The 22,931-nt window shown below is 46.9% G+C and overlaps 9 protein-coding genes across 12 annotated transcripts; 4 read left to right on the top strand and 5 right to left on the bottom strand.

Moving 5' to 3' along the window:
* The first annotated feature begins 147 nt into the window (after positions 1–147).
* On the top strand, positions 148–2,839 carry LOC128257844 (RINT1-like protein). The gene is given in 6 exon segments (XM_052989061.1): positions 148–417; positions 475–1,071; positions 1,073–1,303; positions 1,362–1,587; positions 1,645–2,437; positions 2,515–2,839. Coding segments are annotated over 6 exon segments (2,175 nt in total). The 5' UTR covers positions 148–276; the 3' UTR covers positions 2,702–2,839.
* A 287-nt stretch (positions 2,840–3,126) lies between these two features.
* On the bottom strand, positions 3,127–5,476 carry LOC128257847 (major facilitator superfamily domain-containing protein 1). Its single transcript, XM_052989063.1, has 2 exons — positions 5,318–5,476; positions 3,127–5,247 (listed from the first exon to the last, which is right to left on the bottom strand). Exon 2 carries the CDS (start codon positions 4,972–4,974, stop codon positions 3,535–3,537), a length of 1,440 nt encoding a protein of 479 aa, XP_052845023.1. The 5' UTR covers positions 4,975–5,247; positions 5,318–5,476; the 3' UTR covers positions 3,127–3,534.
* A 324-nt stretch (positions 5,477–5,800) lies between these two features.
* LOC128257850 (uncharacterized) lies at positions 5,801–6,364 on the top strand. The gene is made up of 2 exons (XM_052989066.1): positions 5,801–6,039; positions 6,097–6,364. The coding sequence occupies exons 1-2, from the start codon at positions 5,915–5,917 to the stop codon at positions 6,257–6,259; spliced, it is 288 nt and encodes a 95-aa protein (XP_052845026.1). The 5' UTR covers positions 5,801–5,914; the 3' UTR covers positions 6,260–6,364.
* LOC128257842 (structure-specific endonuclease subunit SLX4) lies at positions 6,166–10,579 on the top strand. Of its 2 annotated transcripts, none has more exons than XM_052989059.1 (5): positions 6,166–6,305; positions 6,391–6,914; positions 7,128–8,066; positions 8,124–8,168; positions 8,225–10,579. In XM_052989059.1, exons 1-5 carry the CDS (start codon positions 6,259–6,261, stop codon positions 10,105–10,107), a joined length of 3,438 nt encoding a protein of 1,145 aa, XP_052845019.1. In that variant the 5' UTR covers positions 6,166–6,258; the 3' UTR covers positions 10,108–10,579. The 2 variants fall into 2 exon arrangements, with proteins under 2 accessions (XP_052845019.1, XP_052845020.1); XM_052989060.1 differs by having other exon boundaries at positions 8,129–8,168; positions 8,225–8,355.
* Positions 10,364–11,208, bottom strand: LOC128257852 (uncharacterized). The gene has a single exon (XM_052989067.1). It carries the CDS (start codon positions 11,206–11,208, stop codon positions 11,035–11,037), a length of 174 nt encoding a protein of 57 aa, XP_052845027.1. The 3' UTR covers positions 10,364–11,034.
* On the bottom strand, positions 10,985–12,365 carry LOC128257849 (uncharacterized). Its single transcript, XM_052989065.1, has 3 exons — positions 12,211–12,365; positions 11,666–12,021; positions 10,985–11,406 (listed from the first exon to the last, which is right to left on the bottom strand). The coding sequence occupies exons 2-3, from the start codon at positions 11,957–11,959 to the stop codon at positions 11,215–11,217; spliced, it is 486 nt and encodes a 161-aa protein (XP_052845025.1). The 5' UTR covers positions 11,960–12,021; positions 12,211–12,365; the 3' UTR covers positions 10,985–11,214.
* A 278-nt stretch (positions 12,366–12,643) lies between these two features.
* Positions 12,644–16,272, bottom strand: LOC128257436 (N-acetyltransferase eco). Its single transcript, XM_052988447.1, has 2 exons — positions 13,101–16,272; positions 12,644–13,044 (listed from the first exon to the last, which is right to left on the bottom strand). The coding sequence occupies exons 1-2, from the start codon at positions 16,142–16,144 to the stop codon at positions 12,840–12,842; spliced, it is 3,249 nt and encodes a 1,082-aa protein (XP_052844407.1). The 5' UTR covers positions 16,145–16,272; the 3' UTR covers positions 12,644–12,839.
* A 384-nt stretch (positions 16,273–16,656) lies between these two features.
* LOC128257833 (RNA-binding protein lark) lies at positions 16,657–19,373 on the top strand. The gene is made up of 4 exons (XM_052989046.1): positions 16,657–16,813; positions 17,069–17,946; positions 18,058–18,296; positions 18,782–19,373. Exons 2-4 carry the CDS (start codon positions 17,245–17,247, stop codon positions 18,897–18,899), a joined length of 1,059 nt encoding a protein of 352 aa, XP_052845006.1. The 5' UTR covers positions 16,657–16,813; positions 17,069–17,244; the 3' UTR covers positions 18,900–19,373.
* Positions 19,337–22,899, bottom strand: LOC128257830 (major facilitator superfamily domain-containing protein 8). 3 transcript variants are annotated; one of them, XM_052989041.1, is made up of 6 exons: positions 22,796–22,899; positions 21,102–21,381; positions 20,539–21,045; positions 20,327–20,478; positions 19,666–20,265; positions 19,337–19,599 (listed from the first exon to the last, which is right to left on the bottom strand). In XM_052989041.1, exons 2-6 carry the CDS (start codon positions 21,291–21,293, stop codon positions 19,422–19,424), a joined length of 1,629 nt encoding a protein of 542 aa, XP_052845001.1. In that variant the 5' UTR covers positions 21,294–21,381; positions 22,796–22,899; the 3' UTR covers positions 19,337–19,421. The 3 variants fall into 3 exon arrangements, with proteins under 3 accessions (XP_052845001.1, XP_052845002.1, XP_052845003.1); XM_052989042.1 differs by having other exon boundaries at positions 22,752–22,841; XM_052989043.1 differs by having other exon boundaries at positions 22,759–22,839.
* Between the last annotated feature and the right edge of the window lie 32 nt (positions 22,900–22,931).

Raw genomic sequence — 22,931 nt, 5'->3', positions numbered from 1 at the left:
GAGAAGAGTTGTGTGTGACCATATCTGCGAGAGGAGTTTCAGGAGTAAGAAAAAATATATTGTTATTTTTATTTTGGGTCAAAAAATCAGTCGTTAGAAACAAATATTGCTAAGAAAATTTTAAAATTTTATGCCCGCGAAGCTATAGGACCTGGAAATTGCGATTTTCATGCATTTGCGCCATGGTCACACTGGCACAATTATTTATTTTTATACGTGGTTCCGTGGCCCCTTTAGCTTATAATTAAATGTTGTTTTAGCAATTTCATCGGCAAAATGCATGCGAAGCTGAGCGAAATGGAGTTGCGCATAGTGGCGCGACTCAACGCGGAGATCGGAAAGGATGCCAGCCGGCTGCATCGGGCGAGTCACCTAGTAAGCCACTACAAGGAGCGCCTCCAAGTCTTGTCCCAAACGGTAAGGTGAATAACTATATAGAAAAAAACATGGTTTTTAACCGTCCCAATCAACCAGCTTGACTTCGAGGATGCCCAGAACGTGTCCTGCTACAAATCCGCCTTCCAGTGCCAGCAACAGGTCTGCGAGAGCATAGACTTTGAGCTGGAGAAGCTGGCCCAGTTTGGCGCCAAGCTGAAAAAGAAGCTAAAGGAGTGCCAGCCCGCGCTGGAGGGCGTGGCCGAGGATTTGGCGCAAGTACGGCAGCTGCAACGTTTGACGCAGTATCTGCGCCTGGTTCAGGATATTCAGGAGATCAGCGCCGCCCTGGGCAGTGCCATTAATGGGAAGGACGAGGCCAAGTTGGTCAATATCTACTTAACCCTGTACGAGGGCAACGACTGCGAGCACAGCGTGGTGGGACGCCTGCAGGCCGTGCAGGCCCATTCCCTGAAGTCCTTTGCCGAACGTACTGCCACCTACTGGCACAAGTTGCTTCTCAAGCGACTGTCCAGCGAATTTGAGGCCGTGCTGAAGAGCATGCGCTGGGCGCATCTGGAGCAGCAGGCCCTCAACTATTCCCCCTCTCGGGACACTGCCAAGGCCCAGCTGCTAGCCGAGTACATGTTCCTTATCAAATCCCCGGCCGAAGAGCATGCACCGCTGCTGAGCATTCACGCCCAGCATCGTGTGCCAGCCAATCAACCAGGTGGTACAGCTCCTGTTGGCGCCCTATCGCCAGCGTTTCACATTTCACTTCACGGGCGCCAGACAAACGAACCGATTGGACAAGCCCGAGTGGTTCTACACGCAGATTCTCAACTGGGGCAAGGAGACGCACTTCTTTGTGGGCAAAACATTCCAGCCAGCGGCCATGAAGGCAGGCAAGCTGGACTACAATCTCAGGGTGGGTACTTTTTATGGCATGCTAGGTCCTATAAGATCCTAACTATTATTCCCGACAGCTGGAGTTCATGCGAGGACTGGTGCAGCTAACTATTGAGAAGCTAGCGGTGGACATAGAGCAGATTGCTCAGGACGAAATCCTTTTTGCCCATCTGCTCGATGAGACACTGGCCTTTGAGTCTGAACTGCGAGAGACTTTTGGCTATCCGGCGAGTTTTCCCAGCGCCATCTCCGTAATCACACAGCCCATGTATTTGCTTCGCTGGATTTCACTGGAAGAACGATGTGAGATAAGGTCGCTGTCCTCAATTGCTCTAATTTAATAATGTAATCTTTACTCAGTTTGTGCGGAAAAAATGGATGACATTCTGCAGGCGGAGACGCCGTTCCAGCTAATTGATCCCAACACCTTTGAGGATGATTTGAAGATTCCCAGATGTGCGGATCAGTTTATGCGACTGCTGGACGCCATTAAGGATCGCTACTACGGACTAATTCAGCCCGGTCACCAGCTGCAGTTCTTGCAACTCCAGCTGGAGCTGATCGATAGCTTCCGACGACGTCTGGTCCAGCTACACAGCAGCGGAGCCGTGCCGAGCATTCCCGTTCTGAACGCCATCAACTACCTGGTGATGGTGCTGCGGGAATGGGGCGAAAACGTGCACTATCTGCACCTGCATGCGGCACTAGCCGGTCCAAATGCACCGGAGATTAACTCGGTGTTCGAACATGCCGTCGCTGAGATGGAGCACTGGGCCAGGCAACTTATGCGGAATCTGGCCACCAAGGCCACAAACGAGATGAAGGCAAAATCGATGAGCTATCGCCATGACGCCTGGCCCACAATGCCGGAGCAGAACAGCCGTGAGCCGTTCATCCTCTCGCCCAGCGGTGGCGAAATGTTCCAGGTGCTGGTCACCCTGCTTCACAATCTGGAGCGTGAACTCTCCGCCAATCTGTTCAACCAGACGCTGCGCTTAATTGCCCATCAAATCGATGACTTCATGCTCGAGAGCATGGTCATGAACACGAAGTTCGCACCTGCGGGGGCAGCGCAATTCAATTACGACATGACGCGGAATTTGTTCGCTCTCTTTGGACAGTATACGCGTCGTCCGGAGCTGCTCTTTAAGAGGTGAGTCATCCCGAAATATGATATACTGCACAATAAACATAAATCTGACACCTTTCACATTCGATTCGATTTGCTAGAATACACGATGCCAGCAAGCTGCTGACGGCGGCACGGGGAACGGCTTTGTTACTGCTGGAAACGCTGCGCAGTAACCAGTCGGCAGAGGAGAAATCGAAACCTCTGCGGGAACTGCATGTGCTCAGCCTGGACAGCAAACAGTGCATTGAGGTTCTGGAGCGGAGGACGGACATAAAGATGTTTTAAGTAATGAATAACTGCAACGTAGATAAATATTTTGTTTTACCTGGAAATCCTGGATTTTTATTGGGCCTTAGGCATTTTTGCAAATATACACAACGTTTATACGCCGGCTTTTTGCGAATTAAATTATTACCAATTGAACTGAAAGTTAATTCAAAAATATCTATATTTTTCATGTGTTTTAGGTCTTTGTTAAGTTTTCAAATTAAAAACTTGTTTTGAAGTAACTTACATAATTTTTATTTGCAAGTAAGGCATGTATGTTTATTTACTAGGTAATCAAGACGGAGAATTAACTAATTTGTAATATTGATAATGAAAATGCTAGTAACGGCCAAGTTGTATGAATGAGATACAAGTTCAAGTAAAATACATATTTACATATTATATACCGAATTTTCGCCCTGTGCGCACAAGTCTTCAACGAATTATGGTTATTATTAAACATTTTCTTGGTTTTAGGATTACATGTTTAGTTTAATTTGTAAAACGTTGACACAAAAACATGCGATAACTGTAATAATAAATGTCTCTAAAAATATATAGCGTAAAATAGCATATAAACCGGCCTGATCGGGATCGAATCGCAGATAGCGCATTTGACACATCAATACTGATTCACGGCTGATCAGGGCGTATTGTGTGTTCCCCGTCCTCAGTTGACAAACAATTGCAGTTAGTAAATACCAATTTGCGGCCCGAGACGCACATCACACATCATCATCACATCGTGGAACAAGATCTTGGCGCATTGCCCGCAGAGGAAACTTTATGTCTACTCTAAATAAACGATAATAATGCGATCTGCGGGTGCCTTTCGCCTTTGTATCCCCCTTCTATTCAAAGTTCTGATAAAGTTCGGCGCTGACGAACTGCGCCCGCTGCGCTGGCGTCATGTTGAGATTACCGCGGTGCTTGTTGTTGTACGCCCAGATGACTCCGGTGGCGATCAGGGCAATAGTCAGCCAGCCCATGAAGAATAGCTGCAGCCACATGTGCTCGCCGCCGCTGTGATCCACAATGATTCCAGCCAGGATGGTAATGACAGCCAGACCGAGGTTCTGGATTGACTGGCAGAAGCCGTAGGCCGTGCCCAGCTGATATTCCGGAATGATGAGAGCCACCAGGGGCCACAAACTGGCGGCCAGCATGGAGTACGACAATCCCATGACGGTCATGCCCACGTAGGGTGTCAGCTGGGTGAATGTGAGCAGAGCATGAGCTGCAATAGTAGTCAGCGTCGCAGTAAACACCCAGGTCACGTTCTTGCCCACCTTGTCGATGAGGAATCCGAAGACAGGGGACGATACGGCTGCAATTAGGTAGACCAGCGAGTCCACGGTGTTGGCCTCCGCAGGCGTATAATGGAAGCGATCGACGAAGAAGTTCTGTCCCAGGCCAATGAACGGAAAGATGGCCACGTAGTAGGCCACGCAAATGATGGACACCATCCAAAAGGGCGGCTTAAACGTGAAGACGTCAGTGAGCTTGGGAACCTGTCCAGCCGGGTTGGTGGTTCGCTGCAGAACCCGCTCGGCCCGCTTGTCCATCCAGCCGAGGACGAGGGCGCAGATCATGGACATCACACAGGTGAGCGTGGCCAGCAGCAGGACGACGCCCAGAGCACGATGTCCCTGGTAGAAGTTGCTGACATAGTCGTAAATGGGCTGCATCACCCAGAAGTTGACGGTACTGCCGAAACGGGCCACCGACAGCTGCAGGCCGAAGACCATGTTCAGTTCCTTGCCCTTGAACCAGAGCACCGCATAGCTGTTCTGGGCCACGGCCAGTGACTCGGCTCCAATGCCGAAGATAAAGCGTCCTAGGATCATCATCCAGAAGGCATCCAAAATGCCGCCGCAGGCGAAGATTAGCTGACCCACTAGCAGGACCAGCATGTAGATAATGGTGCCCAGTCGGATGCCGAACAGCCGGTCAATCAGAAATCCGCCCACAAAGCACAGGACTACATTGGGCCACGAGTAAATGGAGTAGATCAGCGTGAACTGGGTGGAGCTCAGGTGTAGGTCCCGCTTGAAGACGTTCTGCAGGGCGCCGGGGTTGTCGTAACAGAAGTAGGATCCGAATCCCAGCAGGCACATGAAAACCAGCGCCATGAAACGGTGACCCCTGCTCGCGGGATTGCAGCAGCCGCCGGAGGGCAGGCTTAACTCATTGTCCCGCCGACCGCCCGGAGCGGTGGCCACCGCGTCCTCCTCCGTCGGGTGCGACACCTCCTCATTGTCCACGATGCGTTCCTCGTCCTCGCGCGCCATCTCTGCTGGCTCAATCCGTACTGACCAGTGACTGGAACTATGTTCCGCAGAATGGGCGTATCGTATTCAAAACGATATGATTAATCGGCCTTCTTTTTTCCTGCTGCACTTGTTTTTTTGCTTTTTTGCCGTTTCTGCAAATGATTGTATCAATTTATGCGAACGAACGAGTTGAACTCTTCTGCTTTGTCTTCGCTTATCTCGCTGCTTTTTTGTTTTTGTTTACTGTACTCGCACTAGTACCCTTTGTCTAATGATAGTTGTTGTTGTGGCCTGTGTGGGTTACACTTGTTGTAGTTGTTTGTCTGGGTTCATCGGCTATCAGTTTTCACACTCCACTTACAGCTGAAGATCGCTTTGCTATTATGCAAATACCCAGTGTCGTGTGCACCCGCACTTTATTGCAGCTCAAACGAAACTAAATTATTTTCTCTGCCTAATTAGCGTTAATTACGCATATACATTGGCAGGACTGCCAACTCGCTTGCGTACAGGGCTGTCGACTCGGCTGCAGGTGCAAGCAAACAGCTGGTCCACGATAGTTTAAAAATAATTGGGATATTCTTCTCAATTTTGAATTGCTAAGTTGTTGAGTGCTTAAAATCTTATATATAAAATTAAAAAGATTAAAATAAAACACGTGAAAAAATATAATAATTTAAAACTACCATTTAATTTGAATTTTTGTAAAGAACCATGGAATGTCCTTAACATAATTATTTATAAGGTAATAAAAATTAACTTATTATAATTACTTTTATTTATTTGGATACTTCGGTGCTTAGGTGAACTACCCTCAATGTGCAGCATTTCAACATGTTTTGATTTTCTTTGACAAGGCCTGACAACCCTAGCCCAACAACGCCGAGTTGAAGCATGTTTTCCTGATTTTTACCGGGTAAAATGTATTTAATTATATAATTCAGCGGCCTTTGCAGCGATGGATCCCATTGATGCCACCAAGCGTAAGCCCAGACGCACCCACGGCACACCATCCTACACGTACCGCAATCGATTCGCCTATGCCCTGTTGGCCGCCGGAACGGCCGTGTTTGCAATTTGGAGGTGATTATTTAATGCAATTATCAGATAAATAGGGTATTAATGGCAAATCCCTTGCAGTCTGACCCCAATACAACGTATTGCCAACGAGAAGCTGTGCCAGGCGGTGGCCCAAACGGAACAGGAACGCGACAGAAAGGCACTCTTTGATTTCGCAGCCCCGAGGACTTCGAAATTCATTAAAGAGGCGATCGAGGAAAGCGAGGAGCAAAGGATTAAATAATGGATCGCAAGACGCGGCGGGCTAACTTCAAAAACCTGCAGCCTCGGTAATTTTAATTCAAGCTTCCCTGTTGAACAATAAAATGATTGTAGCTATCTAATCAAACACTTGGGTTTCCTTTCCATTCGAAGAACGACGCGAAGCACCAAAACATCCACTGATACATTATCACTTTCGAACTTTTTTGCCACACCCGAGGAAGCTGGAGAGGATCCCCCAGCTCCAGCATTACTTCCTGCAGAACCTGATCCTCCAGCGCCCAAAATCAAACCAATACGAACCAGCAATGTGTTTGAAAAACCAGGTCCCAAGCCAAAAAAGGCGCCCAAACTCAAGGGAAGCAGTGCCCCAACCACGGGTGGCTCCCGTCGAGGTCGTGGGAAGAGCAAACAGCAGCCCAGTATCAGCAACTTCCTGCGGAACGAACAAATCTTCGCCGAGGTGACCGCCCAACACTGCATGGCGGACAACTTTAGCCCGGACGACATCGAAATGGCGCTGGCGCTGTCCAAGTCGGAGGCTGAGAAGCAGGGATTACTGCGCCTGAACGACGAAGATGATGCTGTTATTGACCTCATGGATGACGAAGGGGCGTCCACGGAGAAAATACGGCTGAAGCTGAAGAAATACGGCTTTCGCACTGCGGCCAAGGAAGGTGGGTCACAAATATGAAGTTTAGACATCATCATAGTCCGTAAATCATATCTTATATCCCAAAAAAAATGATTAGATAAATTAAAACAAAAATTAAATGTCCCAAAGGATTAAAGTAACATAAGTTGAATGAATTACTTGTCAAATAATAATACTTGCATTGTAATCCCTTGCAATAGAAACTCAACTAATAATTTTCATCATCCACTTACAGATTACAAATCCCTGGCGGTACTGCCTGTGGTGGCTGGGAAGGGCGGAAGGCGCGGGAAATGGGCCAACAAGTTCACTGCCCTTACCTTACGCAATCCCGAGGTGCAACAGAAGAAGCTAGAGGAGAAGGTGTCCGCATTGCTGGCCCAACAAGTCCGCACAAAGGAGCCAAAGGGCGAAAACAGCGTGATGCCAGTTTATAAATTGATCAGTTCAAACCTTCAGAAACTTCGAGTTAAAAGTGGATCTCAAATAATTCGGGAACCAAACGAAGGTGCCATAGAAGATCTTAGTTTATACTATGTGACCGACTTGATTGAAGTTAGCCAAGCGCCTGCCGACCATCTCCTAAAGAATTGGGGTGCAATACAGGGAAGGGATTTATCTCCAGAGCGGGAGACATCGAAAACGCGCCAACTGAGAGAACAACTTGAACTGGTCTACGAGGAGTTGGAAAAGCATTTCGGAGATCAACAGCAGTTAGATCAGCAAGTGAATGAGGAACTAGATGAACTAGAAAAGCTGGTGGCCGAACACATGATCGAAGATGACTCCAAAGTGGGTGCTAATTTGGAGACAGAAACATCCTCGGCAAGCAGCAGTCCTTCGAAGGAACCGCCAGATAAGCGGCCAAAAATGACCAAAGATCAAAAGGAAAACATCCAACCCGCAGCCTCACTTGCCAGCTTAAGCATTCCCACCCAAAAACCTCGTTGCACCTCCCCTGACCTGTTTGCTGATTCGGATGATGAGCCGGTTATGGCCACCACTTCTATCTCTAACGAACCCACGGACGTTAAGGACTTTTCCTTGAAGGTCTACAAGAATTTAAGTACAAGTGAACGTTCGTCTCCGGTGAAGGAAGTGGAAATGATATCTAGCAATGAGGAACCCACTCAAATATCAACCTATGAAGTATACTCCAGTTCGAGTGATGAAGGTGAGAATATAGATTTATAGTCATTTAAATGCTAAAAACATATTATTTTATTTCTAGTAAAGACTGTATCCAACGCTACACAAGAGAAGATTTTTTTTAAGGGTAGGTACTTCCGAAAATTTTTATGAAAAAATTCTTATTTACATTTTATTTTTCAGATAAACCAGTAGATGGCTTTATTAATCTAACTCAAGAGTTTAAAATGGCAGACTTTGATGTGCCAAACTCGAAAATCCTAAGTCTAATTGCACCATGTGAAACCGACTCTAAAGTTGACAATTTAATTGGCGATATGCTCTTAGATTCAGCTAGTCAGGAAGAAAGCTGTCCCATTTCTAAGGAATTGTACCTAAAGTACGCCAAAGTGGAAAAATTCCCATTATGGACAACAGAAGAAGATGAGGATAAAGAAGAAATTTCCCTTAAAATTGAAGACGACACTCAAAGTTCCCAGCAGTCATCTTTTAATCTAGATATTATCACTACTTCAAACAACACAAAACAGAGTTCGAGCTTTAGTGAATTGAACTTTTCGAGAAATTCAATTGGAAGAAGCGTTAGCTTATCAACAGATCACAGCTTTAAAAGTCCGCTTAACTGGAAAATGAACTTATCAGCTGAGAAGAGGGTATCGCCTGCACGTTCTCCTTATAAGCATTCAGACGCAAGCTTTGACTTAACCCAAAACAGCGATGATGAAAACGATGTGATTCTGCTTTCCGATGAGGAAATTAATTACTCCATCTGGAAGGCCAATAAGACGGCTAAGGCTGAAGATGTTGAGGATGATAGCTCAGACAGTTGTTTTGCTTCTCCTGTATCTAAAAAGCGAGCTATCCCACAGTTCCAAACTGAAGACGATCTGGATGCATTCCTAAAGGCCTTTCCTTCCGATGGTTCACATTCCCCCAACAAGAGCGCACTTAGCAAGGAGCGTGCTGAGTTTGGGATATTAGATGCGGCTCCATCACAGCCATTCACTCTTTCACAACTGCAGAGCCCCGTCACAAAAGACTCGCCATCGAATATCGATATCAACTGGGCAGAAGCTTCGTTTTTGGATGCACCAGTGAAGCCTTTAGCTCGCAGGAGTAGCCAAAAATTCAATGACCTGCTGGCGAAAGTAAGCCAGACGGAACATAGTTTTGATAACGACTTTGATGAGTTTGATCAGATAGTTTTCCAAAACGCCAAAGATGCCACTATTGCGACAGAATCAGATGTCATGCCAAGTGGTCTGGAAACTTTACTGAAGGGGGAAATTAAAACACCTGCAATGCCAGTGTCTAGTATTCGAAAAATGGAATCTTCTGTTGTGCCAGATCAAGTTGAAGTAGATGGTAACGTGTACACCGTACGTGTTTGTCACACTCCAAAACCAGACTTTACGACTCTTTCCGAGTCTGAGATTCTACAACAACTTTACAACAACGGAATTAAGCCCCTGAAACGCAAGCAGGCAGTGAAAATACTAGAGTTTATCTACAATCAAACGCATCCCATTATGCAAACTGCTGCGGCTCAGGATTTGCCACCTAGAACTGAACCCATGGCCCGATCTAAATCCACTCCAGTGGTGATGGAGAAACCACGCTCCCAACTAGTCAAATCAACCTCTGAGGTCTCCCTCACGCCAACTGAACCGAGAAAGAATTTCAAATTTAAAGATGCCTGGGGAGAGGATTTGCTGCGTTTTTCCCAATCTCTGCCGCCGAGCCTTTGTGACGACTTTGAGATCTTTGTCACGCAAACGAACATTTCCAAGAAGACTCCACAGCCGCTGGTGCCGCTTCACATCGCCTGGCACAATCTTCTCTGTGCAAATCCCCAACTGCATGAGAGCGTCCTCATGTATGAGCCCATTGATCTGCAGGAGGTATATTTATACTTAAAGCACATGGGTCATCGTTACGATCCCAAGGATTTAAAAACCTTCTTTGACCGACGTTGCATTATCTTTCGCTATGAACTGGCCGCTCCTGGCAAGCAAGCGGAGCGTCATGTGCGAAAGCACCCAAAGAAACCCTCTAAAAAGAAGTAACCTACTTTTACATTTCTCTGCACAACAAGTTATAAAATTTTTTTGTACTTATACTTTATACCCTATATCGAATGCATTGTATTAATAGTTAGTATTACTTTAGAATGGTTAGTCAGTAAGGCAATTGTTATTTGGCGAATTCCGATTTAAAATTATTATTTGTGAAATTTAGAAACTAAAAACATATTCCACACTGTTATATATAAAAATGAACCATATAAATACTTTCATTTTCCTTTCAAGTAAACAATATATATTGTACATAGTTTATGGGCCGTAAATTGTAGCTTTATTTCATGTAATTTCAGAAGACAATATTCGAAAACTAAACGGACAAATACAAATGTATAGAGTTTGCATTAACTGTTGAAAATACAAGACACTGATATGTTTTATACAAATATAATATTGGACAACATTAAATGCTGCATCTGCAGGATACCCAATAAGGGTAAATAGCATTTAATTTAAATCCAGTTCGATCTTACGGCACTAAAAAGACACTTGGACGGTATGTTTTTCTTACGAGACTCTACATTGAAGGCACATTGTCTGATTGTAGTAAATGGAATGGAAACGGCTCGAGCAATACTAGTGGCTAAATGAAGCTATTTGTACTGCATGCAAAATAATTATGGTCGTTGGGTGCAGAAAGGTTAGTGGGGGTCTTACAGAGGCTAGAGTTAGTTTTGGGGAGATATAGAAGAAGCAATTCAAAACATTGCCGGAATGTATAAGAAGTATGTAAAGTATAATCAGGGCAGTCCCAGAAATCTCAGACTATTTTTGGGACGGATAATTGGCAAAACTACAACAACTTGTAGTTGGACATTATTTTCGGTTGCTTTTAAATTATTTACTGAAATTTGAAGATGTATCTGAAGCACTTTTGGATGGATTCGATTTCTGGGACATCCCTAAATGAGATTAGGCATAGCTTATCTCATGCTCGTACGTCTTCCCCCGCAGGTCGTCGTCGTCCGGAAGGGCATGGTGGCGCAAACCGCACAAACGGGGTCCGTAGCGCAGCATGACAATGATTACGCCCACGATGAACAGGGCCACGGCGGCCACGGCGGGATAAAGGAAGTATAGGGCCATGCCTACTTAGATGTCGCTCTCGCGCTTCTGCAGCTCCACGTATTCCTCGCGCTGGCGTTGCTGGTGCAGGGTGCGACCCTCTGGGCGTGGTGGACGCTGGTGCTGCTGCTGGTGATGATGGTGCGCCGAGTGCACGGGCTCCAAGTCGTCAACGCCAATGACCACGTCGTCGGGGAACACCTGCTGATGGGTGGTGGGCTAAAAAATACAACAAAAATAATGAGTTCATCACAGTGTAAAATCAAAAGACATTGATTGAGTTGAAATTTGAGTGATATACTTTTAAAAACACACCTAAACACTTGAGAGTTTTTAAAGTTAAAGACAATTTAAAGGTAATATTATACATGTGCTCAAAAAAAATTATGGGTTCAAATGAAACCCAGTTCGATTGCCTGTATCTCTAAGAGTTTTTAGAGTTTCGATTTTAAATTTTCTGAGGACCTTCTTAACTTACATGTAGACGATTAAAGTAGGAGGCGTCCTTTAGTTCGGTGAAGTCCAAAGGCGGTTGATTATGGGGAGTGGCCGACCAAATGGAGACCAACCAGCGGTTGCCCGTGTGCCTGTCCTGCCAGTACTTGCGGTGCTTGGAGCAGCAGCCCAGGATAATGTTCAATATGATGATCGTGCCCAGGACAACGGTGCAGATGGCAATGGTCACATAAAACGGCGAGAAGTTGCCGTAGATGTGGCCGGTGAAGTAGGGATTCTTTTCGTACGCCTTGCGTTCCTCTTCGATTGTGGACATAGTCTTTTAGGGGTGTGGTACTTGAAAAGCGGTCAATAGCCTGCTGCACAGGGCTCAATTGTCTGTGAACGGAAAAGAGGGAACAATGAGAAAGCAGTTCAACCACCGCGTTACTTGCTGCATGCACCCCGAGAAACCAATTGCCACCAATTCCAATTCCAATTTGTCACATTGGGCGTGGCGTCACCAATGCAAACTCAGCCGAGGTCCCGGAATCCGGAGTTCCCCAGTTAAACGTGGACTCCACTTACCATCTGCGCACTATTGGTGGTCACTGAGATTGGCACAAGTCCCATTCAGGTGTGTTAACTTTACAAAGTCGTAAAATACAACAATCTTAGCCACTTAGCAGCTAGGAAAACAACGCCCAAAGCCTGGCTCAGTGAGTTAGTGGTGGCACTTATTGGCTTTGCCGCAGGGTTGCACGCGATCGATTACTATTTATCGATCGGACAGGCAAGTGCATGAAAATATTTATGGCATACTTTTGGGGTTATTTAATAAACATATCCGCCATTTTATTTGAACAAGCAATGATAAAATGATGATTTTTTTATTTAATTCAAATAGAAAAGAAATAAAAATAAAATTTATAAATTGTCTACATCCGAACCAATCAACCCTGGCCCCCCATTAAGAAAACAAACCATGTATGAAACAATAATTATCTATATATTTTCAAAATTAACGCGATCCAAAGGTGAGAAATCAAATTTATTGCATAAAAAACAGGCTTGTTCGAGCCAAAAATGTAAAAATATGAAATGCTGCGCCCTTTTTGCCACTCGTAACGTAACCGCATTTGCTTATCAACTATTACAGGTTCCGAAGCAATCCTAACTCAAAACTAATGCAGCTATTCAATAGCCGTTTTCCCCGATCACTGGTCGTAGGTCAGGAAGTTATCCAACCCGGTGAACTGGCGCGCCAGAGCCCGTCCATTGTCGGTGGGCGTGCTGAAGGCTATGCACTCCTTGGCGATCTCCTGGCCGAGCACAGTGTGGCACTGGACGACACGCAACAGTTTGCTGGCAATCCCCGAGCGCCGCTGCAGGGGCGAGACCCAAATCCGGGATATACCACAGCTGAAATGGCAAAGGTTTAGTTGCTGCAAAAACTGTATTAGCTAGGAGATCCTCACCTGGCCGGATAGCTCTCCTCGCTGAAGTAATCCACGCCGTCGACTTGGATAAACCGATGGGCCTGTGACAGGGGCTGCACCAGGCAGAAACCCACAATCTGCTGCTTGCGCACCGCCAAGAAGGCCACAAAGATCTTTGGCACAATGTACGAGGAGTAGCCCAGTTCCTTGTCCACCACCCCGATAAGATCCCGGAGTCTCTCGAGTCTGGCGGGTGGAGCGCGCTCGTTAATCCGTATGATGCGACCATCGCTGGCCCACTCCGGATAAACGGCCACTATGTCCTCGTCGATCCAGCCCTTGAATCGCAGCACATGAATGGAGTTGTGGTACTCGCGATGCAGCTGCTCCTCCTCCGGCTCGTGAACGGTGTAAACCAGTCCGCACTGCTGGCACTGTCGGGCTCCAAAGGCCTTTTGTCCCGCATCGATCTGGTACTGATTGGAGCCCCCCGCTGCCGCCGAAAGCAATCTCGAGGATGTATCCGGACGACGACGCGTTGATTTCTGGACAACGGGCTGTAAGCGCTGCGTGAATATGGGGAATAGCCTGGTCTGGACATCCTCTGCTGCTGGAGGATCCTGTTGTGGCAGACTGTCTGCTACTTGCTCTGGCAGGGCTTCCATTTGCGCCATCTGCGCAGCCTCTTCGCTATTGACCACCATGTACAGGTCGTCCACAATCCGATTGGCCTCCTCCTTGTGGTTGTCCGGATTCGCTATGAAAATCTCAAAATTCTCTTCGGTGCAAATGTTGTTGCTAATGAGAAACTCCAGCAGGATTTGCTGCTGCTCGACGACATCGGGATCATCGGTTTGATAGGGCAAACGCTGACGGAACACAGCAAAGGGATCAATTTCGGTATCTATCGTTTCCGGCGCATACTCAATTATATCCGAAAGGGGCTCCGTGTCCATGGGTGTGTCCTCCGCATCCATGGGCGTGTTCACCGCCATCGGTTTTGATTCAACAATCTCATCTATCATTGAGTCGTTCAGGTTCTTCAGGATTGCATCCACGGTGGCCTGCTCTGCTGAGAATATCGTTGCCGACTTGACGCGCACTGTGCGTGGCTTTCGGCGTGGCGTTTGGACCAGGGCGATCCTACCTTGGCTGACGCTGGCTCGGATGTTGTCCGTGATCCTCACCTCCATGCAGGTGCTGCTGCGCCGGCCCGACTTGAAGAACTTGCGCTTGCTGAGATCCGCCGGCTCAGCGGGCGTCGAATTTTGGACCGGCTCGTGCCGAATCAGCGGTATAATGGGCTCCAATTCTATGACGGGATCGTCGAACACAACCTTGTCCTCATCCTCACTGAGGTCGGAGAAGTCGGCGGAGGTTTCTTGCCACATGGTCTCTGGCATTTTGTTGTTATTGTTGGCATCGTCGGCTTCAATCACACTTAATGGTTTGGCCATTTTGATTGGGTCCCTGGCACTGCGCAGGATCTGATGCACCTCTTCCACCTTGGCGCGCTCCTCCCGCTTGGTGGTGATCAGGTTCTTAAGCCGTTCGTTGCTCAGGCAGTTGAGGATGTTGTTCAAATCGGTGGCTGGTAGTCTTCTGGGCAATCCGTGGCTCTTGCGTATTTTGTGGCTGACTCCTTTGTTGATGCCCAGTTGTTGGCGGGAAGTCGGCGAGCTTTTTGTCTTTCGGCGTAGCAAATTCTTAAATGTGGTGGGCGTGCTCTTCGACTTTGTAGCAGATGCTCCACTGTGGGAATAGAAGGCCATGGTGGGAATGCTGCTCTTTAGCGTCATCTTGCGCATCTTACTCTGCGGCGAGCCAGAGTCGGATTCTGCCGAGGATGCAGTCTTGATGGTAAAAGTGTCTGGATGTACTCGCTTCGTGGGCTTCTGAGTGGGTTCTTCTTCATCCGAGTCGGACCCTTTAACTGGACAGTTTCTTATCTTGCTTTCTAGGCTCTGTGTCATTTCTTCTTTATCCAAAGTAGGCACTTCACCTGGAAATTCTGTTCTTCTGGTGTTGTTTTCAGGGTTCACTGTTGAGGTTTCAATAATTGGCTTTTCATCGTCATCCAAAGAAGGCGTTTTAGTAGGTGAAATTGGAATCATACTGTTGCTGTCCAAGCTCTCTGTTCTGGTTTTAACAATAGGTATTTTCTGGGCAGCGTTTTGATTGTCACTAGTTGTTTCCTTTGATGTGGTTTTATTGTGCCCACTTCTTGGTGTCGAATTTCGACTTATGGTTCCGATGTTTATTGAGGCTTTACTAATTGGGTTGTTTTCGTCCTCCGAATCGGAATTTTTAGCAAGAGAAACTGCTTTTAATTTACTGCTGCTCGCCAGGCTCTTTTTCTTGGGTTTAATGGTATGTACTTGGGCAGTGGTCTTTATACTCTGGCTGTGCCTACTCCTTGGTAACTTAACAGAAGATTTTGGGCTCTGCGTGTCCATTCTCATGGCGGTGACCTTGCTTTGTCTTCTCCCTGAGGATTTGCAAGAAGTTTCTGGGGAAAACACTTCCTGATTCTTCTGCGCATTGGAGTAACGTGGACTGCGCCTGCAGCTGCTCCTGATCTCCGGCATGGGACTCGGATTGGCCCGCTCCCGCCGTGGGGATGGAGAATCCATACAAGAGGAGGGCGATGACATCGATGAATCAGCCCGTTTTCTTTGTATCTTGGGTGTCCGAGGACTGCTGTTCCGACTGTTACTGCTGCTATTGCTGTTCAGCCGCATGGTGGTAGTAAACAAATGAGGCAGTTGCTCCGCCGTGGCAGCCACGACAACTCCGCCTCGGGTTTTCTTGTTCTCCTTGTTGGTCTCCGGACTGCTGCTGGTGCTGCTCCTCAATTTCCTCGTGTCCGCGGCGAAGAGGCTGCGGCCCTGCTTGTTGGCCGCCACATGGGGCTTCAAGGGCAAGACTCCCAGACTGTCTACGTCTTCATCCTCGTCGTCGTCTTTGATTTTGCGCAGTCTGGAGACCGGACTGCCGAACAGTTGCCGTTTGCGCTCCGAGAGACGCGGGGTGGCCGTGCGGGCGGGACGCGTGGAGCACCCACTACCCGTCGGCGTCTCCATGATCGCTCGCAAATCCTTTATTTCGCATTAACTTTGTCTAAATTGAGACTCTCCCGCTTTTTTTGGCTGCACAGTGCTGGAAGTGGACAAACCGATCGTCGTTTTAGCTGGCGTTTACCAACACTTGGCGAAATGACCAGCTGGTCTGAGCTCGTGGAACGGTCATACTCCGTTAAAGATTTAGATAATTATATCTCAAAACGATTTAGCTTTTTAAAAAAATATTACTTTATTAAAAATTAGAAGATCAACTAAGTTTTTTCTTTTCAGGAAGGAAGTTTATAAAAAAATAAATTATCTTCAATTTTTTTTTTCAACATGTGGATGGTGCATATTGGTTTAAGTAAACATATGAAAAATAAATAAAATATTTTAATTTTAATAAATTTGACTGCTAATGTAGCTGTTGTCCAATCTAATTTTTTTACACTTTTAAATGTTGATTTTGATAAACATTTTGATCGTTTTAACAGAGTTAGTATGACTATTGTCTTGGCCGGTTGGTATTTGGGGACAAGCGAACTCTGGTCACACGCATTGGTTAAACGGCCACACGGTCATACTGCGGCAATCAAATCGATCTGGAAAAATCAAACCGCACGGCCTTGTCTGGAAAGTAAAAACTGTAAAAGCTGTGAATTTAAATTTTAATTTGCAGCCCTAGAGCAGGTAAGTCCCCCCGCATTATCCGTACCGCATTTGAAAGCCACGCCAATGAAAGCAACGAGAACCGTGAGAAAATGTGAACTCCAACCGCCGCCATCTTTTTTTTGTGTATGCGTTAGGGCCAACGCAAAAGAAAAGAGAAAAAAAGCCGGAATGTGTAGAGATTACTGGTAATCGCGCTCCTTGTACTGCTGCATAAATGTATCCCCCTGCTCGTAAATAGTTGAAAACAACCTGCCTGTCTTCTCTTCCCATGAGGTAACGCGTTTGTCCGCCGCCGTCGCCGCTCAACCGCGATATCCATATATTTTACCGACGCAGCCGCCGCCGACGTTGCCGCCGCCGCGTAGATAGCCATTTTCCGGGACTCCCCCACCCAGAGTGCTAGAAACGAAATAACCGTGGACGACCACGCTGCGGAACCCGCTGCCGCCATGCCCGGAGCCGGCACGTTCAAGTTGTTCATCGGGAATCTCGACGAGAAGACGCAGGCCACCGAGTTGCGGGCGCTCTTCGAGAAGTACGGTACCGTCGTCGAGTGCGACGTGGTGAAGAACTATGGCTTCGTCCACATGGAGACGGAGCAGCAGGGTCGCGATGCCATACAGAATCTGAACGGTTACACGTTGAACGAGTTCGCCATCAAGGTGGAGGCGGCCAAGAGCCGGCGGGCGCCCAACACCCCGACCACGAAAATCTTCGTGGGAAATCTGACGGACAAGACGCGGGCGCCGGAGGTGCGGGAATTGTTTCAGAAATACGGCACCGTCGTCGAATGCGACATTGTGCGAAACTATGGTTTCGTCCATCTGGACTGTGTCGGTGATGTGCAGGACGCCATCAAGGAGCTGAACGGTCGCGTCGTCGACGGCCAGCCGCTCAAGGTTCAAGTGTCGACCAGTCGTGTACGCCCCAAGCCGGGCATGGGCGATCCGGAGCAGTGCTATCGGTGCGGAAGATCCGGGCATTGGTCGAAAGAGTGTCCGCGACTTTACGGCAGTGCCGGAGGCGGACGCGAGCCGCCCTCACCGCTCAGCGCCGGCGGCTACAGAGATCGCATGTACGGTCGTGACCCGTATCCGCCGCCACCACCGCCGCCGCCATTCCTGCGTGACCGCATCATGGATGGCTTTAGGGTAAATTCAGCAACCATTTGCCCTTGATCAAATCATCCATTTGCCATCTCAATCCATCTGGCTCTGAGTGCAGCCATGTAACTCATGTAACGCTTGTTTTCCCTCCCGCAGGACTATGACTACTATGACCGCCGCTTCGAGGACTCACGCGATCTGTACGAGCGTCGCTACCAGACCTCGCGGATGCGCGACTTCCCGCCGCCGCCCATCTCGCGCCGCGAGCCCATGCCCCTGCCGCCCCCGCTGAGCGGCAGCCTGCGCTCCTGCAGCGTCTCGCGTGGATACGACACCATGTTTAGTCGTCGCTCACCGCCTCCGCCGCGCAGCAGCAACGGAATGAGTCGCTACGGGTAGGTGCTGCATCGATTTCTAGGACTCTAGTCTTGATTAGGCAATGCAAGACGCAAGGGACTTTCCTTTACAAGAAGGTTTTGAGTTAAAGAATTATGATTTGTTTGGCATGTTCAGATTGGTCTGACCATTTATATACCTTACCCATAATACTTAAGCAAGTAGAGGGTTAAAAAAACGTACTGTTTGCGATTAAGTCTGGTAAAAGTCAAGCCATTAAGTATATCTATTCTTATTAAAAAATAATCCTTTGGCAGGTTTCTTTTTTGTCTTTGATTACTTTATGAAACTTGAGAACAAGAACAAAGAACATGGGGAAATAAAGATGAGAAATAATTTAGACCTCTTTACATAAATTAATACCTGCTCTCTTATGGTTTGTTTTAAGAAATCACTTTATACAAACAAGATAAGATGCTAGAGTAGCTATTAAGTTCTAAACTCTTTGTATCAGTTTCTAATGTCTTGATATTACCCTCCATAGCTCACCCACGCCTCATGGCTACGAGGACTTCAGCCGCGATGCATTCGACGAGCGCATGATTTCTTCGCGCGGCATGCGTGGTCCCTCACCTCCGGGTCGCCGATATGCGCCCTACTGAGATGAGTTTTACTATAACGGCAGCAGCTGAGTGGCGGTTGCACTGCCCATGCCCCTGCCCATATCCCTGCCCATGGCCCACACCCTACACCACACAGCCAGCAACCAGAGGACGAGGGCTGGGGACTGCTGGCTGGTCTGCTGGTCGCCAGCGGCCTACTACCACCATCAACCACACCAACAGCACATGCTGATGCCGACGACATTTTCACAATTGTGGCTGCCGTCTTGGTAATCCACACGTATTTTACTAAGCCCAAACTAACCATAATTCGTATACTTAAACAAGAAGATGGAAACACCTGTCGAAGCGCATCCTCCTTATATGCAAACTATGCCTAAAAGACTAGACAACGACGTGCTTTCCCACACAACCACAGAGAATCGTTTCATCAGTAGACTTTGCGATATCCAATAAAAGCATAAGCAGTCGAAAAATATGCAAAAATAAACATGTATTTTAAAGCTAGCTTAAGGGGCAGTATAGCAACGAAGTGTATTAGAGGTAGAGGAACTTAATCCACTACGCGTGAGCTAAGGAGTGATAACTGCCGTTCTTGGTCGAAGCGGAGTGATGCCTGTCGATTTTATCCGAAACTGACTCTTCGGGTGAGTGGTCGTCCAGTGTACCACCATTGGACTGGTTTAGTTCCTGCAGTTCCGCAGGTGCCTTCTCGAATGTCGGTGGGATTAGCAATCGACTGGGAATGATAAGAAAGTGTGATTTATTTCAGGCAACCCCCATTACAAATCCCATTTTGACTTACTTGCTGCAGTGAAGCCAAAACATTGAAACGAGCATCATAATCGAAGTTACACCAAAGGTCCAGTATGTGCCCAGCCGTGAGTAAATAAATCCCACAAAAATAGGGCCAAGGACACGCGATAGACAACCTGAACCGGTCATCCAGCCCATCCAGACGCCCTGCGGTCGGGGACCCAGAACTTTTGAGAAGATGGTCTGGATAAGGGTCACCCCAATGGGATATCCCACGGAGGTGAAAGCAAAGCCAATGATGAACTGCGTCAATGTTAGGGCCGGCAGCTCGGCGCACCACTTTTGCTCCGCTATCGGGCAACCCAAATACATGGGATCGCTTTCGCTAAGGTTCAAGCTGGCATTGAAGGGCTGCGCCAGTTTGGGCGGATCCGGTCCCCAGGGCACGAAGAGCACTCGGCCGAGGAACATCAGCGAGAAACCGCCCCAGATGAGCACGTAGCGTTCCGCAAAGAGCTTGCACATGGGCTCAATCAAAACAAAAGTGACCAGGGAGACTATAGCTGCTGTGGTCATCATTAAGCCCATGTACCACAGCGCCTCATCGTCGGACCAAGCAAACATGTCCATCGTCAAGGATGTGCCCAATCTTAAGAGCGAAGAACAAAGTCATTTCTGTTCGGAAAACTCTTAAAATCGAGAAAACTTACGTTTCCAGCAAGACAAAGTTGAATACCAGAACGAAGAATGCGATTATCAACGTCCAGGCGGAATAATAATTCGGTTTGATGCCTTTCCAAGTTTCTGTCTCCGAGGTGCCGCCCTGCATTACCATCACTTCGCGAGCTGCGATTTTGTGCTCCTAAACGCGTGTTCGTACTTAATACAAAATGTACCTCAACAAAGTTACTTTTCGCTATACCTCAAACACTCCGGGCAGAAACATCATGAAGTTTCCTATGCTCATCAGCACGTTGATCCATCCGGATGCCGTGTACATGTTGAAGTGCATCATGCCCCACAGCCAGACGTGTCCCTGATCGCCAAGCGGAGTGACCGCCGCCTGCAGAGTCGGTCCGATGATGAAGCCCAGGACCTGAGCCAGCGACACCATCGAAACAGCATGGGTGCGTTCGCTGATTCGCGTGGCAGCCGACAAATAGGATCGGCACAGGGCAATATTCGCCGAGCTAACCCCGATGAGGAAACGAGAGGAGAGCATCCAGTATTTCACGTAATCCGGACGCAGTTCCAGCGAGGAGTATATCCCACTGGCCAGGGTGAATAGAGCCAGCGAAATAAGCAAGGGCAGCCGGATTTTGCCCAGCTTGTTGCCCCACCAGCCAAAGATGGGACTGAAGATCATTTGCCCCAGCGGATTAGCGGCCACAATAAGGCCCATGAACTCCTTGCCCGCTTCGGGATCTAGCTAAAAAGTAATGGACATTAAAAGGCGGTGGATGGAGTATCTTATAGCAAACCCACCTTGTTGAGGAAGGGCCAAATGCCTGTGAGAATAATGCTGAAGCCCAGCGCCATCAGGAACATGGTAAAGTAGATGATGCGTACGGAGCGCCAGCGCTGTTTGTACTCCTCCAGTGTCTCCAGGCCATCGTCCACGTCCTCGGGCAGTCTTTTGGTTTCAAAGCGAGCGGACACTCGGCGTGCAAACTCCATGGTCGTTTTGCTGATTTGTTTTTTGTTGGGTGGGTTGGTTATGATGAAAGTGTTTGTTGGATTTTACCGCCACAGAATCATTCTGTACCTGTTTCGTAAAAGTTATATGGACTTTTGTAAATAAATGTGCTAGTTTTTTAGACATAAGGTGCTTTTCGCTCATACATGTTTTTCTATAATTATTTTTAAATCTTGCCAGTGTCGACAAAATAATTTTGTTAGAGAATAATTGAATATTAATGATTTAAAAATGGAAATTAGTTATATATGTTATTTTAAATCAATATATTTATGATTAGTCTTTAAGGCTCCAAAAAATCGTATTTGAAAGAACCTAAACCGTTTTTAAAACTTTACAAGTGAATTTATCTTTAAATATTTGAATGTACGACTAATCTTTATCATTTCCAAATAGCTTTCTTTTAAAACTTGAATATTAATTGGATTATCCGTGCCGTCGCGGGCTTATCATCCGAAATACCAAAAATATGACACAGCTGGTTGAACTTATCACAGTAATTTCGGCAGAAAAAGGCAATCGGGGTCGGAATAAAGCTATATTCCCAGCCATTGGTAGTTGCCAAGTGAGAGTGTGTGTGCGTTTTTTACTAAAAGTCACTATCTATGTGAGTTCGCCTTTGTTTTTATTTATATGGCATGATAAGGGTAGAACAGAACCCGCCAGTTTATTACATGGCTTTATTTATCACATAACCACTTGGTGTTTACTCCAGCACAGGGTCTAAAATAGTAACAATTAGTGGCAGCCAAATTTAAAATAAACTACAATCACAACAAGTGTTTTTTTTTTAAGTTTTTGCGATAATGCTGCAATTTCAGCGATTACCCATATCAATCGGTGGTAAACTATTCTACTTCATAGTTCGTCAATGGAAAGTCACGTAAATCAATTTCAGATTGAATATACATTTCCAATTGATGCACTCATTTGTTGATTGTGGAGAGGACAGATTCAGATTCAGACTCTCGTTCTGAATCTCCAAACACCCATACACACACTCTTATTCGAGTAATAGATATAAGATAGCGACCGTTGATCTCTGCTTGCTTTGTTTTTGTTTATTTGAGAAAAGCTAAATTGTATCACTCTCTCTTCTTTGATTTCTAATTATTTCGGCACTTGAATAATTATTTGGCCCGCGCACGACAATTTACTGCGTTGTTTTTGCACACACAATATATGATTCTTTTTTTTTTTTGTTTTCTTTTTCTTATTAACTTTTCAGGCACTGTAAACGTTTGTTGTTTTTCTCTCACTCTCTTGACTTTTGTAATGTTGAGCCGCACACATCACCCAAAACGCATTTTCTCTGGCCTTTTCGCTTGTATTTACATATATATTTTGCCAGTAAGAAGAACAAAAAGTAACCCCCTGCCGCCGATCCTCTCTTTCTCTTTAATCCCTTTGTGGGGCTTCGAGCGGATAGGGTAATGCACCTATTACCAATTGGGCTCGGATTGAGAGCCACTACCACAACTACCTGTTGCAGCGGAACGGAAACAGCGTCAACCACTGAAGATGAACGGTTGCGGCAGACTGAAGACGCGACCGCAACGCTTGTTCCCCACAAATCTGATGGAGGCCTCGGGTGAGAGAGAGAGAGTGGGATGGAGCTA

The sequence above is a fragment of the Drosophila gunungcola genome (assembly GCF_025200985.1).
Source record: "Drosophila gunungcola strain Sukarami chromosome 3L unlocalized genomic scaffold, Dgunungcola_SK_2 000002F, whole genome shotgun sequence".
NCBI lineage: Eukaryota > Metazoa > Arthropoda > Insecta > Diptera > Drosophilidae > Drosophila > Drosophila gunungcola.
The sequence above is the reverse complement of the archived record's forward strand: the minus strand, read 5'-3'. Positions and strand labels throughout refer to the sequence as shown.